This window comes from Argentina silus, assembly GCF_951799395.1.
Source record: "Argentina silus genome assembly, chromosome: 13".
In the NCBI taxonomy this organism is placed as follows: Eukaryota; Metazoa; Chordata; class Actinopteri; order Argentiniformes; family Argentinidae; genus Argentina; species Argentina silus.
Window position 1 is genome coordinate 17,224,302 of NC_139667.1, and position 18,448 is coordinate 17,242,749.

Sequence of the window (18,448 nt, forward strand, 5' to 3'; positions counted from 1 at the left end):
CTTTCTACATCACCAAAATTGATAATTCAAGGTGCTGTATGTATATTTTTGACCCAGCAGATTTTGTCACATTTTCAGAAGACCCAAATAAATTCATAAAAGAACCAAACTTCATGAATGTTTTTTCTGACAAAGAAGTATGTGCTCCAATCAATCCATCACAGAAAAATAAGAGTTGTAGAGATGATTGGAAACTCAAGACTGCCATGACATACATGTTCTTTACAAGTGTATGTAAACTTCTGACCACAACTGTAGATGATCCTGGATAGCAAAATAGGGTAATACAGAATCAATGAGCAGATGGGCCTGTTAAGAGAACTGAGTCTTCACTCAAACAGAATCAAACAGAAGCATTGTATACAATAAACAGATCCTTTCCATAGTTTATTTCAAACTTCATCAATACATACAGTCCTGTTTAAATATAGTAACGTCATGGATTTTCCTGCAAGTGTGAACAGTTGGGAATTTGTTTGGAATACCCCAGAATTGTACATGTCTATGGAAATCTATGATTATAGATCATTTTTCATGGTTAGAAACTTTAGTGAGCATCTTCTAATTTAACCACATGATCTTCAGAGCTGTACAATTAAATTCCATATATGATCAAACATCTTGTATGACAATACACACAAGACAGTTAATGCAGTTTGATGTTACATTATTAATCCCTACATGTGGATGGACATTCATACATGGTTATAGTCAGTATTGTTCATTGAAAACTCATTGCTTAAAGTCATCCTGCTTGGGGAGCTCTAAGTTTTTCCAACGCCGTAAAACAACTTTGTACTTCTCTCCGTCCTTGGATTCACCCAGTACCTTCTGAAGGATAACTCTCATAAGGGTAACAGTGTCTGTTTCTCGGTTTTCTGATAGTACTAGGTCCAAGGTGTCCCCAACTTTCACCTGAACAAAAATATCATTACAATGCAGCAATCACATGGCATTCATAAATTGATAGAAAAATGTACTCCCATATTTGGGCAAATGGTTTGGCTGATCATTTTTCCCTCTCATATCTTTCTCTGTCTATCTGCTCGATGCAAACACTGCGCCTCTCACTAAGTGCAAGTGTTATAGTTGTAGACAAGTTTTATTTTGGGGAACAAAAACAGATGATATTATTGTATATGATGATATTTTCTAAAGTAATATTGTGAATAAAAAAATGTTGATATCACCCAACCCTTACAAATATACAGTATTACAGTAGTATAAGACATGAATTGACATCTTCACAGTAAAAGATGAAACAACTCGGCAACACCAAATCACACATTGTCCATTATCAGCCACACAAAGTGGAAAAGTTCTGACTTTTTGTGAGACCACCTGAAATGATGCTGTAGTGCACAATGTAGTACTCTGAAATTGTATCTAAGCTATTGAAAAACACAGTAATTCTTTACATTGGGAGATAAAAGCCACTCACCGATTTACTTTTCTTGATGAGCTTCTGTCCATTTAGCCTTAGCCTGTTGCCGTAGAATGCATCCTCCACTTTGCTGCAGTAAAGAGAAACACATTTTTAACACTTGCTAGCTGTGCATACGTACTGGCAAACTCTTTGTTTTTGTTTTTAATTTCCATATAATCTCCTCAAGTGCTTGCTGTTCAAAACATAAAGTCATAATTCTGTTACCACTCACTTCCGTGCTATGTCAAGGCCAGCTTTCATGATTACATCATAGCGAAAGGATTGCACATATTTCTCCAAGTCTTTGTAGTCCTTGGTTAAACTTGGGTCATCCACAAGTTCATCTTCATAGTCACTGTCTTCAGGGTCCCGTTCATCATCATCTTCCTCCTCCTCCTCCTCCTTTTGCATTGCCTTTGCACCTCCTTTCTTCTTACTGCTTTTGAACCTCACCTGTTGAACTGACCAGCTCTTCCCTGAAGCCCAGTGTGTGGCAAGCTTGTGAGGGCCGAGGGTCAGGAAAGCAGTGGAACCCTGGAGCTGGCGAGTGTATATCATCCTTGGGCAGGACCATTTGGTCCACTGTGGTCCGTGTCTAGGAGTTAGTAGCTGGTGTGTACTGAATCTTCCCAACTGTCTCAGAGTCAGTGCCTGCACCAACAAACTCTGCATACTGTGGCTCCACTTTGTGACTTGAAAGAAGTTTTAAACAAAGTGTCGCAGTGAGCCAGTGGAGCATAAAGTAGTGCCTACACAGTCTTTCAAGTGGTTCACCTTGTGTTGCCCCAGAGCCTGGAATTGAAATACATTTAATTAGGATTTAAGTAGAATTTAGTCCATTTGACAAACTGAGTGAATAGAGCTCTGAAGAATGCCATCAGAATGTAGTTAAAAGTTCTTTGAACTTACTTCCGGTGTGTAAAGTGTTGTCATTTCTAAATAGTAAAACCAATACATAACTCAAATAAAAGATGAGAATCTCTACTTTAATTTCATAGTAATTCAAATCCAAATTTATGGTGTATATAGCCAAAAGAAGAAAAAAAATGATTCACTGTCCCTTTACTTACGCAGGGCACTGTATTTCTTGACCAATCTATAGACAGCACAAGCTATCTAAATTAACAATAATATGGCTCTGTCTGGGACACAGCACAGCGGAGTGTGCCAGATATTTTTTTGCTATCCAGGATCAGATCGAGCTCTCTGATTTCCCCTATATTACTTAAGATCTGCCAGATAGATCTGATCCTGGATCTCAAAAAGAATCCGGATCATTCTGATCTAGATTAAACGTTTTGAAATACTGGGCCCAGGCTAGTCATAATCGCGAGGGCACTGAATGAATGGAAATATACAGAGCAAAACATTTTTGAATTATTGTATTCGTGTTGACTTTGTCGGTAGATATGTGGCCACACAGAGAAAACTAAGTCATTTGTCGATTTGACATTGATCAGTCCTATCTTGCTTGCATACACTACTGCTTGCGAACGTACTGCTCTATACTGACGAAGAGGGGTGTGTTTCTCTGAGCGCACGTTTTCTGTCTCCACCACTACTTGTTACGAAACACCAGGCAGAGGACATGGTAGCCAAGATAGCTAGCCTAGCTAGATACCTGAGTGTCATAAACTCACAATCTTAATAGATTGCTGGCTACTATTCTTGCTCAAAAAGAGGGAAATACAGAGCGAATCAACAACCTACAAAAAAACCTATATTACCATACCGCTTATTATTTTCATTTGTTTACCTTTATTGTGTGTTGTTCTCCCTCATTCAATTACAGCAACTTCGAATAGTTATATTTTTTTTGTCGGTCTGTTCTCCGAGCGATAATAAGCGGCAGATTCCGACAATAAGAGGCAGATTCCGACAATAAGACTTCCGGTTTTGTTTTCGCGACTTCAAAATAAAAGCGCGACATAAGGGACCAGTGGGAAGTGATGGGATCACAATATGTTATCGTATTTTTCATGAAATAAGGAAATATTACGTAACAGAAATGTACAATTTCAAAAAATATATATTTATAATGTACATATTCATGCAATTGCATGTCTGCATGGATTGTACACATATAATATTCCAAGGCTAAACTAAATTTTAGTCTACAGAAGCCTAAATTTTACATTTACATTTATGGCATTTAGCAGACGCCTTTATCCAAAGCGACGTACAACAAATACATTTGTTTAAGTAAGTGGATCATCTATCCAACAGTCATCATAAGACAAAGTAATCAATGCTCACACCAGGGGCCATTGGCAGTCGTAATGCCAGTAGGCTAATTATTATATATATTTTTTTAAATATATTTTATTAGCAGGAGAGAACTTGTACAGTGAGGACTGATAGAACTGTTTTCAGGTTATACACTTCCATATGACTGATACAAATACTGTGATTACATTTTCTCTTGCCACACCTCTAAAGTTCTATAGCCATTGTTCTGAGAAGCACTGTATGATTTACCATATGAATAGCGGTGGTTTCGGAGGGAGTGGTGAGGGAGAGCAGTAACGGGGGGACAGACGTGTCTTGCCGATAGGTGTGAAATGTTGAACGCCGATTGATCAATGAGAAAGTCTCCCCATTGTTCTCGCTCTCTCGCCCCCTCCCTGCGTAAGCACAGGCCCATCAGCTGACGCCTACCATTATGTTTCATCTGTATAAAGACAACCTTGAGAATTGCCTCTTCAGACTTGTGCTAAACAGACCCCTGGATTTACGCTGGGCTACTGTCTCTTGTTTGCAAGCAATAAATACCGGACTCAGATATTGTGGCTACTCAGGACTTTATTTCTTGAATCGCACCTCTGAAGAGCTGAAGTACAGAGTGGTAAATCCTAGACATCCACCACAACATGCATGTCATTTGATGTAAATTTCTTATATATTTTGCCTAAAATCTTAAGGTATCTTGTTCAGAGCCCAGTTGAAAGCTCCCCATTATGATATTAACTATGGCTATTTAGACAAAGAGAACCATTGAACGAGGATAAACCTCATTCAGGCAATGGTATTGGACTCAATGCCAGTCAACCATTGTGCTTGATCAGGAACATCCCCTTCAAATTTGGAGAGGGTAATAGGCACCAGTATTTGTTGCTGCTTATATTACATATCATCAACATTATCTTTTTTCCAAGCATCACTGAAGGAATGACAATATTTTGTAAACATCTTATAGCAGAGCATCATAGATTGTTCAGAGATGTATTCTCTTAATAATGTTGTTCCAAAACATCACCACATGAGGCACTTGAATGCATTTGGCAAATTGGCCCTCTGGTTCATGTGTGGCTCATGAGATATGAAGCGAAACACAATTTTTTCAAGACCAGTATAAAACATTTCAACAAACATCAAATAGCTATTGCATACCACTGGGAGTACTGTCAAGTCTGAATATCTTCGAGTTGGGATTTGTCCTTGACCTCCAAATATAAACCAGGACTGTATTTTGGTTTATCAGCTCACCGCTATTGTATGCATGTACTACTATTATCAATGTTTCTATTACATTAACATACTACAAAGCTGAGTGAGTGTTTTTAACTGCCCAAAAAGCATTGAAACCTATAATTTCAGGCAGTTTGTATGGCGTTTACGTGTGTGGATCAGAGAAAAATAAGCTCCAAGCCTAATTTTACATTGCTGTTACAAAAGTCGCGGAACGTCTGTGCTTTACAGACACGCTGGTGTAGCAGGTAACATTGAATACAATATAGTCTATCAATGTGTGACTATCACGCTAGTCTCACGGATGTGGACTTCACATGCGTGGTGCTGTTAGTCATGAACTTAAGTCTCTGCAAGCATGCTTCAGGGTGACATCTCAAGCTTACACTAATGGAGGTAGAATAACATGATGAGTGATGCTAAAATTATGAGATGACCTTTTGAAGCAGATGTGGTGTTGATGATTCAAGGGTCATAATAGGAGTGAAAATTTCATCCAAGTAAAACAAAGCATGTATTTCTTGCAATACACAAAGTACATAGCCAATATCATACAGGGTGGCACAATAATGTCAATACAGTAGTAATATCACAAGTATGTATTTCTAAAAAATACGACCAGAAATAGTCACAGGAGGACCCATAACATGATACTCAAAGGTTAGATGTACACATTTTACACCCAATGAAAAAGGATAGGTACTGTAGATATTAATCTACTCATCCAGGTCTAGTATCAGAACTAAAAGTTCTGATACATGTACCATAACAATATCCTGGTCCAGTCCCTCTGTCCCATTTTACACATATCCTAGCCCCTCCATTCAATCCCCAAAAGTCACAAGGCCTTATCCTCCTCTCCCGTAATAAACAGGTGCACAGGCTTCTTAGATTGCAGCATCTGGGCAGCCCTCTGGGCCCCAGCAATGGCGGCCAGGCGCTGGGCATCGTAGCGCGAGTAAAGGGCTGTGCAGGTCCAACTAGCCTCTTCTCCTTGGCCCCCTGTCTGCAGCATATTGCACACCTCACTGTAGAAATGGGGGTAGGTGGGCAGGCCGTAGAAGATCAGATTCTGGATCCCCCTGATGTTGTATCTGATGGGGGATGAGAGGAATGATTAAAAAAAGGTAGTATGTTATGGGCCGGTTTCTCTGACCCATCATTAGCTTAGCCTTTAGCCATGTAAGTGAAAGACCATAGCAACATGTATGACTTGTGTTGGTAACGTTGTAGTCTTATAACTCGAGGACTATAGGCAGCCATTGGTATTTTTTCAAGTGAAACAGCACTCTAATGCTCCACCAGGAGTTCTTTATGCCAAGGAGTATGACGTCTCAGCAGAGAAACGCTGAGTTGCTGCATCCTGGGCACACCATCGACTTGACAGCATGTCCCTCTGGATGCCAAACGCCAGTGATACCTCTTCAACAAGATCAGGGATTTCTGCACTGAGGAGACCAAGGGCAGTACATGCCCTAAGCCCTCCAAATCCAATATGGACTGATTTATTTCCAGAACCACATTGTGTCTTCTGGAGTAAGAGGGCAGCATAATGATAGACAGCACAGACAGCTATCAAAACTTCATGAAGCTGCTAATCATCACTAACATATCAAATTATGCTAGACAGTCTTATACTGCTAGCATAGTTAGGAGACCACAAGGTAACCTATTCAGTTTTTATTTGTATTTATAGGCCTATAAGTAAATACACTCGCCAGCTAGCTACTGTCAATTTGCCATACAAACCCTTCCCCGTGGGTAGTGGAAATTGGCTCACACATAGCTGATGCAGCAGAAATATGTATTTGTCAATATCACCATATCACACTCAATTTTGGGTGTTGGAACATAATATTGGTATTGCAAAAGAAATTGATTATCCTCTCTTCAACAGAGGCCTTTGTAAACATATTTCTGAGTGCATATGACTGATTAAGGGGTGGGAGAATGACAGCTCAGAGTTGGTTTTTTTACACTGCGTGACTCAGATGAAATTACAAGTCATCGTTGTCCGAGATCAAGTGAAAGACCGAGTAAAAATATGAGGTCAAGACACTCAAAATGTCTTTGCATCCACATTCAGCTCCCTTACCATCAACACAGTGCCTGAGAGTAACAACACACTGAGCAATGGACATCAGCTCTGATAGAACAACTAACAGAATCACATCTGGAGCAAGTGAAAGATTGGTTTGTGATGGAACAGTGGATGCATCGGAGGTTGTTGTAGCTTGGCAGAGACTGTGAAAAGTAGCCAGGGCATGATTTCAATCAGGATGAATACAATTCATACATTTGATAGGCCTTTCTTGAAGTCAAAGACAAACACTATTCTCATCATTTGGCTAGTAACTAATATTAGACAAATAATTACATTTGCTGTTTAGCTAGTCACTAGCTTTCAGAACCTGACTTTGAATTCCTCTCACATTCACTTTCGAGCATTTACAGAATATGGACACATGTTTTTTTTTGTTTTTTATATATAGTTATTTCAGAAGACTTAAAATCATAAATCGAGTAATATGGCTCATTTATAGAGGCCTTCAATGAGACTCAGGGTTTGTTGCCCCCTCGACTCGACAGGCATGGCCTTAAGAGAGTGATACGGGCAGCAATGTGTATAGTGGACATTCTATGACTGACAGTAGTTTTAAAGGAGCTGCGCCATCTTTACCTCTTGTAGAAGTGGAAGCGTTCAGTGAAGAGCAGAAACTGCTTGTCTCCCTTCTGAAAAAAATGCCTGGCTCGGGACACCTCTGACTTGCTGGAGTACTCGCAGATGCTAGCAAAGTTGATCTCCTCCTTATTCATGAAATTGCGTACCCGGACGTAGTCAAAGTAGGAGGGCACATAGACCAGGGTGTGGGACATGACAGAATCCCTGTACTGGGGGAGGACCTTATCCACAAAGAATTGGAACCTGCAGGGATAATGGAACAGTTAATATGTTTGATTGAATTCATCTGATGATGTAAGTCTGAAAGTACTATAGATTCATTAGCATTGTAATAGGCTTTTTCACAGGTGTAACAAAAGTAAACAAAATAAAACAGCACCCTTATAAATCTGATTTTATAATCTTGGTAGGGACACGGCTCGTGGCTCATAATTCTGAGACAAATAAACTCTCTGTGTGTTTACGCTCTGTCAGTATATATTTCTAGGTGCTACTTGCTTTTACTTTATTGTAATGTATTATTTGATTAACTCACTAACTGCCAAGAACACTCACCACCTAGAGAATACTCACCACCTAGAGTGCCAATTGTGTTATGTGGTATTTACTGAGCAACAATACTTTGATTGGCTACAAAATGATGCATCATGATTTATGTATTTTTAGTGAATAAAGTCACCCATGGCACTGTAGAATGTTGACAATTTGGGCGACTTCATTGACCTTAAATTAAATGAGTTAAGAAATCTCATGGACTTGCTGGTTTGTTTGAAAGTCAGGAGAAGCGTTATAATTGTTTTGTGATAGGGTAAAAAATTAATCTTTCCTGTATCGTATCACTGCTTGCATATCGAGATGCATACAAAAATCGGCATGAGTATCAAAGATGCACACCCCTACAATTTAGTAATTACCATTCATAAAAAGCTGGGTTAAAATTAGGCAAATAAATAGCACTTGTTTGTTCCTATAATCAGAGATTTAGCTATTGAGGCTGTGTCGTGTGTCACTGTCCAGTGGTCCCGGTTCAGAATTTACACTGGCCGCACCTGACTGCCGGAGTTGTGACTGTCATGAGACAGATTGACCACTTTGCTTGCTAAGGCCAACTTTTTATTTGTCCCGAAATTATTTGTATTTTTGCATTTATGGAGAGCATTTGGTAGGGCATTTTCTTAATCTATTGGTCATGGTAATGGTGATTAATCTTGTCGCTGCAATTTCAGTTTGTTGCATGGCTGTGTTCTAGCCTGTTTGATCTGCAATCATAGCTGATTTTATCAGGATGTGGCCATTTTCAGTTTTTTTGCTTTTTAACTGTAACATTTTATACATGTTTTGGTTATGTTATGGTTTGAAACAGAATAATTATTAGGCTATTTACTGAGTAGCCAGTTTGGTTTCACTAATAAACACTTGAACCAATTATCAGAGACCGTCTTCAGTCATTAATCACCAACTATATGGAATAAACGCTATGGAATGCAATAGCATGTCTTCCCCGCCCCATCTAATCAGCCAATCCCAATCACAAGCCGCCACTGGTAATTTGGTTGAACTATGCCTTTAACATCCTAGCATTGATCGAATTTAGTATTGATCGAAGCCTACTAAATAGTATGAGCTTTCAGCCACAGCCATAATCTTTCTTGTAAGACTCATAGGCTCAGTTAAAGGAAAGAGAGAAGCAAACCCATGAGTTCTTAGTAAATACTGTGTAAATACCAGCTGCAATGGGCTGTTAAATAAAGTACAAGTCACACTTCATTTCCCAGTGAAACCCTAGCCCGAGAGCAATACCACATTGTAGGCTACTGTTACTCGCAGTAGTCAAGTTTCTAGCAATTTGGCTAAATAGTCTGGGCACCTGGCTAGAAAAGCCCCTGCCCCGAAAGGATATTATAGAGTCTGTCCTTACCTTGCATCCTGATCCATGAAGCTGTCAGAGGTGATCATCTGGAACACATGAGGGAGCTGGACCAGAACCTGACAGATTGAGCCTGTTTTAGGCATATTCTTTGAGGCAACCTGGAATAAAAATATGAAAAACATGATTCATGAAATGTGCAGGGCTTGAATTTGAGGAATTGAGTTGTAGGCTTCAAAACCGGTGGAACACAGGCTATTCAGGGACTCCCCGCACACTGTCTCTGCAATGTTTTGGTTTAGGGTATTGCAAGCAGAGACAGTGGTCAGGAGTCCCTAATTTTCCTACTTATCTTGATTTCTCTTGCACACCTGTTGCAAAGAGACTTCCTCAAGTGTGCAAAAAAAATTTTTTTGGTCATTGCAGGCTACAAACATTACAAAGACAATGTGTAATATCCAAAACAAGTTGGCTGTATAAATGTTATGAAGTGCTAAGAGTTCAATGTGCACACTGACTTGGCCGCGGTAGTTGAAGCAGTGTTTGGAGAGGATGTTGTTGATCTGTGGGTCCTGGATGGTACTGAACACCAGTGTCTGCCTGTAGTACTTGGCCCAATTGTTCAGGTTCCACATGCGTACCCTGGAGAAGTCCACTCCATGGGAGTCCAAGGGTTGCAGGTTCAGATGCTTCATCACATGCTGAAAAATGACATGGTGGGGAATGGGGTTCAAACAGTGAAGGCTAGTGAAGGGAGAAATCCCTGGATACGGACTTAAAACACATCAAACACTGCAGTCGCGGTGTAGTGAACAGTTATTTAGATAGAGTACCCTCCATAGGTATTTTGACACATTTGTTTTTTCTTGGCTCTATTCTCCAAAAGATCCATAAGAAATTAATATGAGGTTATAGCAGAGATTGTCAGCTTTTATTTGAGGGTATTTGTATAAATATTTGTGTCACCATTTAGAAACAAAACAACTTTTTATACATAGTCCCCCTATTTCAGGGCACGAAAAGTATTAGGACAATTAACTTGACGGGTGTTTCTGATTACTCAGGTGTGTTCTGTTTCATCATTTGTGCAGGCATAAGAGTGTTGTCAGTCTGGTCTTGATTCTAGGCTTTGAATTTGGAGTCTGCTATTGGTGTCTGTCAACATGAGGACCAAAAAGGTGTCAATGAAAGTCAAGGAAGCAGGGCATAAAATGTAATGAGGTTACCAGCCACTCATCACAAAAAAAACCATTAACACGACTCCTGACGTTGTAAATTACTCCCTGCTCAGATCAAACCTCACGTAGGCTTTAAGTTTTGCACCTATCCCTGTTTCAAAATACAACTAAATATTTTCTCCTGCATGTTTTCTCTCTCATGTGGTTGCATGTAAGTTGCTTTCTTGTGCTGTCTTGCATAGTTGAATTTCACTTGAAGGGCTAGCTGTGAACCACTGCCATAAGTGAGGTCAGAATGTCCACTCATACAATACAGATAAGACTATGGCCAGATTGTCACACCCCTATTGGCAACCAAGATTCAAGAATGTACCTTTAATACCCCATTGCTGATACCTCTCAACTTTCCCCATCAGATGAGGTTATGAAACAATCCTAGCCAATGTATTCAGATTAATGAAAGAGAGTATTCATGGACCATGGGCGAAGGGTGAGGAATGAGTTAAGGACTGGCCCGTAGGTGATAAGCAAAGAAAGACGACCATACCAGGAGATGCTCCCAGTTCTGCATGAGGAAGACGTCAGCCTGGTCCACCACCAGCAGCTCAATGGAGGACAGGAAGTCAAAGTTCCGCTTGGCCTCGCCCTCTGCCCCCAGCACTGTACGGAGGCCCAGTGGCGAGGCAATGATGATGTCAGAGGAGTAGAAGGGTGCATAGAGCCGCATGCTTCTCCTCAGGATGGACACCCCTGGTTTGAAGAGGGGAGTCAAATGCCAGTCACGGTAAGAGGGGTGGGAGCAATGGGGGCAAACATTAAGGCATTGAAATCTTGTGTACAAAAAGGATTGATTTGGTTTATTGGAAAAATTAATGGATGGCTTAAATGGATGGTTCACTTTTTTAGACTTGAAAGACATGTTTTTTCAGGTTTTGGGAACCCAAGCGTTTCTTTAAAGTTAATGGCCCCCCTAGCAGCTGCCACTCCTGTGTGTAACCCCCTTAGGTGTTTTCAGCGAAATGCAGTCTACCGGAAGCATGTTCAATAAATTATATTTTGATGGCGTGCTACACAGCCCGAAAAACAACCAACAATGTATATACACAAACATTTCAATAATATGGAATTTTGCCAGCTATGACTACACATGTATTTAGCTAGCAAACCTATTCTGAAGTGGTCATCCACGTTGCCAGAGAAGATGGCGTGGTAATCATCTGGTCTGAAGTGGTTAATGGGCTTGTCATCTGGCTCTTCCCCAAACTCATCCTTGAACCTCTTCTTGTTGCTGACGTCCATCTTCTTGCCCTTGGTCTCCAGGAGGCTTATAAGCGTTTGGACCACCCGCAGAGCTCCGTCACGGAACGGCACCAGGATCAGCACCTGTCCACAGAGACAGAAGTCAATTATAGTATTGTAACTAAGTTTGTGTTTTAAAAAAAAAAAAAGTTTTATTATAAATAAAAGTATTGATATGTTCTTAAGAGGGTTGGAATAAGTTTAATCAATCAAGCTGCTGTCCGTTCTTGTACTTTTAAATCAGGGGTTTTCCTGTATATGAAACGATGCATGGTTCAACATATTTTCATTTTAGGTGAAAATGCATTTTAACCACAGTTGTCATAGGTCAGTAGTGAAAACATCTTCGCTAATCACTTTATTTTACTCCCAGCAGCTCAGGCTACAGTAGGTAGGGGTTTACCGCCGCTGCACTTCAAAGGCGCCGCTGCACCGTATATACGCTGTGAAGTGCTCCCGAAAGCCACCACAAGGTGGTGAGAAGAACTATGAAGGACGTTTGAAAATAGAATGGTTTGCCTTATCAGCTTGCCTTATCAGATATATTGGCAAAATTAAGTTTATTATAGTAGCTCATGAATTACAGAGATGAAGAGTGGAAATGGTTTAAATATCAACGAGGACCTACTATCATACCGTCATCACGAATTCTCACAGCGCAGAGAAGTGGGGGAAATGTTTTAGCACAAATATTTCGTGAGGGGGTGCTGCCTAAAACGCTGTGAAGGGGGTGATGATGTATTTGGATTAACCTTCATTTAGAAATAATTAATGTCTACATGGATACTTGTTGATAACATGATGTCAGACATGGAATATATGTGGCAGTGTGTCCACAAAATTGCATATTAATTAACTCATAGGATATAATGTTTCTCGGTTGATTCCGCACATTTCAGCTATATGGACATAAATATGTTACGTGAAATATATAATGTGAACTTATAGTGGTGCCAGAGTTGAATGTATTGCAGATCATGCATTCTCTCACAGCACAGAGAAACAGGGAAATGTCTAGCATGTCTAACATGAATAAGCGCAAGTCTGCTTTACTGATTTACTAAAAACAAAAAAAACTGCTTTACTAAAAACAAAAAAAATACTTTATAAATGGTGAACCCAAACTGAAAAACAAAAACATTGAATTAAAGCTGAATCTCTACTTTATCATTTGTATTGCAGGGCTCACTTGAAAGAGATGTTGGTCCCAAGGTGATTCCCTAAAATCTATTTTCCTAAAATAAAGGTTAAATAAAAACAATAATAATAAAAAAATAAAATAAAAAAAAAGGATTTCACATCTATCATGAAAATGTGTCTAGGATGGCAAAACCATGGTAAAATAGTGGTAAAAATATTAGTGAGACTAATATGCACATAACAATCGAGTTATAAACACTAGATGTAGCCATGTAGTCAATTTTATTAATCTTCTGTGATTTGAGTGGCCGTAAAACAAATGTTGGTGATTCACTGCCACCTGCTGTGCTGGAGTGTTTGCTCAACTCAGCTCCAGTGTCTCAGGTCAGTAATTTATTGCTACCAATAGATAGATAAATTAAACAATTATGCCGAATGTAATGTTAAGTGAAATTCTGGCCCTGTTACAAGTGCTATTCAAGCACATTGATGAAATAATGTGAAAATCTGTTTCAGTTAAACTTAGCTGGATTGCTAACCAGCACACATATGCTATACTACTCCAGAATCAGACTAAACAAAAGGTAAGTTCTGCATTACCTTCGGCCGGGTCAGACCCTGGTCCCTGTGCTCGTCCTGTGGCTCTACCCCGGCTTTAGCCTCTGCTTGGCGCTCCCTCAGTTGGGCGTTGTGTTCCAGGACACGCGAGTTGGCTTTCAGCACATGGTTGAGTGCATGGAGGCAGTAGGCACTACGCACCTTGCTGCCCTCGCTCAGTGGCGACCTCTCTGGGAAGTAAATGTCCCTGTAGGAGCCCATGAGGGCGAGCAGCTCCTGCTGCAATGTGCTGATCTCCTCTGGCACCCCTTTGAGGTTGGAGGACTGGTTAAGGGATGTCCAGTTGGCATCCAGGACTTTGTGGAGTACAAGGGGGCTTGTGCTTCTCTCCTGGCGAACAGGGCCAAACTTCTCCAGGGGGGAGGAGCAGAGAAGGGTGCCCAGTTGTGGCCACTGTGTGTAGGTGGACAAAGTCAATATTAAGTGAGGAACACAATGTGGGCCTTCACACTTTAAACAAATGCATGCACACACATTAACATGCACTTATAATATGCCTCAGCTGCCATCATTGTGTAAACTAGCAGACAAAAACAGCTAGCCTGAACAGGCTACGTTGAAGACAGGAGCAGATTCAAGGGAAAGGACAGGAAATGCAAACAAATGATATAATTGGTTTGAGGAATGAAGCAGATCAGTTTGACAAAACAGTGACTGTGTTTAACATCACCCATTTTAACCCAAGTGAATGAATCACAGATTAAAGCCCTTCATGTTAGTCATGTAGATTACTAGAAATCACTGAAACCTAATTTTTCACACTTGAGTGATAATTATTTCATCTGCTGATCTCAAAATGGTATCTAATTAAATAGAAATCACAATTTTGACTGCAGAGCAGCTGCTTACCTTGTTTTACCTTATTTAACAGCTGCTTACCTTGACTTGAGATCTGGCCTTTGTGCCAGAAGTGATCCTTTTCACCTCCTCCTCACTTAGCTCTATGTTGAGATGCTGCATAAAGGTGTCTGAAAAAAAGCAGCAACAGACAGCTAAGTAGGCCTGGGCCCGTATTCCTAACGCCGGGTACAGAGAGGAGACAAGGTGAAACTGCCCAGTTTAGAACGTTGTGATAAAAACGCAGCAACACAGCTCTGATAAACTGTAGAAAATTACGTAACTGAAATTATCTTGCTAGCTCGCCACATTTTCCTCACAACAACAAATGTTTGCTAGCGTTAACATAAGTGATCTAGCTAGTAACTGGTTAAGGGAAATAAGCTAACTCAACAGAATTGCTATAATAGCTCTGTCTCATTTGTAAGACTTTAGTTAAGATTTCACATGTTAAATCTTGGATATGCCAACTGCCAACAGGAAACGTAGTTCCCGGGTGACGTAAGCACATGGCAATCAAAACAACTATACAAGAACCCAACTTTAGTTATCTAAAGTTGTTTCTGAGTGATACAGCTGCAAATGTAGTTTCTGGCTTAACTTTATCTGGAAAAAAAATGCTTACAAATCGTGTGGGTCATCATTAATACGCATATGAACAAATCGCTAAATTCAACTCTAGTGAAGAAGGCCACAGACATGGTAGCATTGCACAAGTTTTAAAACGACTGAGATTCAAGTCCGAATTTAGATTCAATGGGATTAGTAATGGACACATGGTAATTTCCTGTCCTATATTCATGAAAATTAAGCATTTAGCATTTCTATAGACTATTAGGCACCACTGACTTCATTTTACTCATTTTATTGTACAGTCATACACTGCCATGACTTCCAAGTCATTTTTACTTACCTTCCTTGTCCTCCTGCTCAGCAGTACTCTCAGCGCTCTCCTGTACTCCCTGGCCTCCTGAGAAGTTGGTCTCCAGACAAAACTGAGACTCATGCTCCCTGTCTGTGAATTCCTCTCCTCCTTCCACTTCATTCTCCAATGCATCCTCACAGTTTGGCCCTTCTTCCACTTTCTCATCCACTTCCTCTGATGCCGCAGTCAAATCATTTTCTGCTTCTTGATTCTCCTCTTCTTCGTCATCAAGCTCACTGTCTCCATCTCTCTCTCCTAAGGGCAAGCAGCAACACTGTCACACTGAGACTGGTCTTAGCTGCAAGATATGCATCGAAAAACACACCATGAAATTTGCTTGCACAAACCAAACCTCAGCTATACTTCTGCACTTTTGACTTTCCTGAGGCTTACCTTCACTGAGATCCTCTTCATCCAAGCTCTCTGCATTGTCGCTTTCATTGTGGTCTGCTGGCCGGCTGAGAGTTGACAACAACTTCTGGTAGGCTGACCTTTGCTCAGGGTCATCGTCCTCATCACTTTCGGTGCAGGACTGCTCTGGGCTGTCAGGAAGCTATACATATAAGAGAGCAATATTAGCCATGTAGGAGCCAGAAAATCAATACTAGTTCAGTAATACTCTCTGAACTATCCTTGCCGTCTTATTGATAATTCTTTTTTGCTGTGCGTAATTTTTGAATGTCCCACCACGCAAAATGAATCTAAAGGCAAACAGTTGTCTAATCCAAAAATTATGTTCATAATTAGGTCTGATTAAATAATTGCATAAATGTTCCATTTAGACTATCCTGTCTAGATCAGTGCACAGAGCTTGGCCTCCAGCTGGTCACTGACCATCACTCAGAACTTGCATTAGAGCCTGCATCAGTCCCTCCAGTAGATTCCTGCCTCTCAACACACTAGTCTACTAATGCTCATATCCCTGAGTCAACAAATCAAATAATGCAGTCAAATAAAGTATGTTTAATTCATGAATTTAAGATGAATATAAGACACTAACATTCAAACGTGAGCTCTTATCTGTAAAACAGGATTTTATTTACATTAAAAAAGCATAACAGTGGGAGGGGACTGGGTAGGGAAATAGGAAACTGAACATGACAGGAGAAAATATAAATGCCAAAATTATTGCATGTAAAACTCCTCTCTAGTTCAGAGTACTAATTCTAACTAGTTCAGCCTCGATTCTCCAGCTATCCACCAAGCGTAGTAGGCTAGTAAAAGCCTGCTGTGCAGCAAAAACCCGTCAAGACAAGGCTCGCTACTCACCAAGTCCAATATTTGTGTTTTCTCTGGCTTCTCATTGACACTAGAAGAGAGAAAACATAATTTTACCAATTCATTCAGTTCATGTACCGGTATGCATTGTTTCATACTAGCTAGCTAGCTAGCTACATAGCTAAGCATTTCAGTTGAGGAGCAAAACGAGTGGACTTGACACTGGACCTACATGTCATGAAATGGATGCTCCTCTCCAAATTCTTTCAGATGTTTCTTCTGCTTTTTTGATAAATTGCTGTAGAGGTCATTTTTCTGTCTCCTCTTCCCCATCGTTTGCTATGTATGTGAACTAGTACTCGCAGCTCCACATGTGTCAGACCTGCTACTTGAAGCCGAAGACCTCGTTCTTCTTTAGTGGAATTGTATGGCGGTTGGCAACCAACGTTTTTGGTACATTACCGCCATCTACTGAACTGGAGTGTGTCCCAGCATTGTTTTACGACAGATATATATATCTGGCCCCCTTAAAATATAGTTCAATAGCCCTGTCCTATGCAACCCTCCACACAATAGGTCAATGCAGCTGAGGACTACTGTAGGTTTTGGCCTAAATTAATAGACAACTAGCCTACTGCACACAACTATTTGATTTGAGTGTGGAAAATGATTATGATTTAGTGATAATGATTGATGAATGATGGCTGTGAATCTGATTGTGTATCTGTGGTCAAAGGGTGCAGGTCTCAAAATGGAAAATTTCTGAGGCTCATATTTCACCCAACTCTGATAAAATAGTTTACCTACCCATGCAGGTATAGGCCTACCCCAACACGGGGCATATCTAATTCAGCACAATGCCATCTTTTTTGGCACTTTTTTGATTAACTAAGAGCAGAAAAGTTCAGTTCATATGAAGTCAGGGCAAATCTGAGGCAATGATGAAGGTGTTCATTTGTCATGTGTCAGGTGTATGTTTTAATAGCATTCATGTGAGAGATGCTGGATTCACACATGTACACTGATCCAAATTAAAAGGTTAGGGGAAAAGTTAGCCCTTGGCCTTGCATGACGTGAGGCTGGGAAGGGGTAATGACTCACCAAAAGCCGCGTCCGTCCTTCGCTGTCCCTGGTCCTGTATTCAGTAAAATTATGTCGGGGTCACTTTTTCCAGCCTAATGCACATCTCAGAAAACAACTGAGTTTAGCCTATACATGACTTAATCAGATGATGTAGTGAAGCCCGAGTCAGTGGTTAATCTCCTCTGCTAATTGCTAATTTATCTCAGGCTAATAACAGCCTCTTCTCCTTAGCACAGCCAGCAGACCAACAGCTAAGATTTTAGGATTAGCTTAGTAATTATTATAGGCCAGTAGCCTAAACACACAATAACCAGGAAAGGCATTTTTGAGAAAACATTTTTCTCAATTTAGGCCTAGCCTACTCCCGTTATAAGGAGTGCCACTCAATTCTGGGAGTTGAAACATGATATTGACAAAGGCTTTTTGTGAGTGTGCCTTGACATATTTTGTAGCCAATGTTTTTACCCTAATGCGTTTGATAGTACACACACTTAACTTCATAATTGCTTAATCACAATCACACAAGATATAGGAAGAATTAGAATAGCATTCACTGCCAACGGGGCTGATGAACACCGTAGCTGCATCGAGAGATCTGCGAACAGAGCCCGGTAGGCGTCCAGTCGCTGCGGCGGATCGATACCCGGCCCCTCCGTAAAATAACAATGTTGCCTAAAGGCATGAATGTGGAAATATTGAATAGCAT

At 40.4% G+C, this 18,448-nt stretch overlaps 2 protein-coding genes across 2 annotated transcripts; both read right to left on the minus strand.

The window, feature by feature from the left end:
- Positions 1-381: 381 nt before the first annotated feature.
- mtres1 (mitochondrial transcription rescue factor 1) lies at positions 382-3,296 on the minus strand. The gene is made up of 4 exons (XM_083683031.1): positions 3,183-3,296; positions 1,659-2,218; positions 1,442-1,514; positions 382-915 (listed from the first exon to the last, which is right to left on the minus strand). Exons 2-4 carry the CDS (start codon positions 2,096-2,098, stop codon positions 733-735), a joined length of 696 nt encoding a protein of 231 aa, XP_083539157.1. The 5' UTR covers positions 2,099-2,218; positions 3,183-3,296; the 3' UTR covers positions 382-732.
- A 475-nt stretch (positions 3,297-3,771) lies between these two features.
- On the minus strand, positions 3,772-17,299 carry utp25 (UTP25 small subunit processor component). The gene is made up of 12 exons (XM_083683954.1): positions 16,892-17,299; positions 16,711-16,750; positions 15,835-15,994; positions 15,430-15,696; positions 14,559-14,647; positions 13,662-14,072; positions 11,789-12,005; positions 11,170-11,372; positions 9,963-10,145; positions 9,496-9,605; positions 7,575-7,820; positions 3,772-5,988 (listed from the first exon to the last, which is right to left on the minus strand). The coding sequence occupies exons 1-12, from the start codon at positions 16,990-16,992 to the stop codon at positions 5,733-5,735; spliced, it is 2,283 nt and encodes a 760-aa protein (XP_083540080.1). The 5' UTR covers positions 16,993-17,299; the 3' UTR covers positions 3,772-5,732.
- Between the last annotated feature and the right edge of the window lie 1,149 nt (positions 17,300-18,448).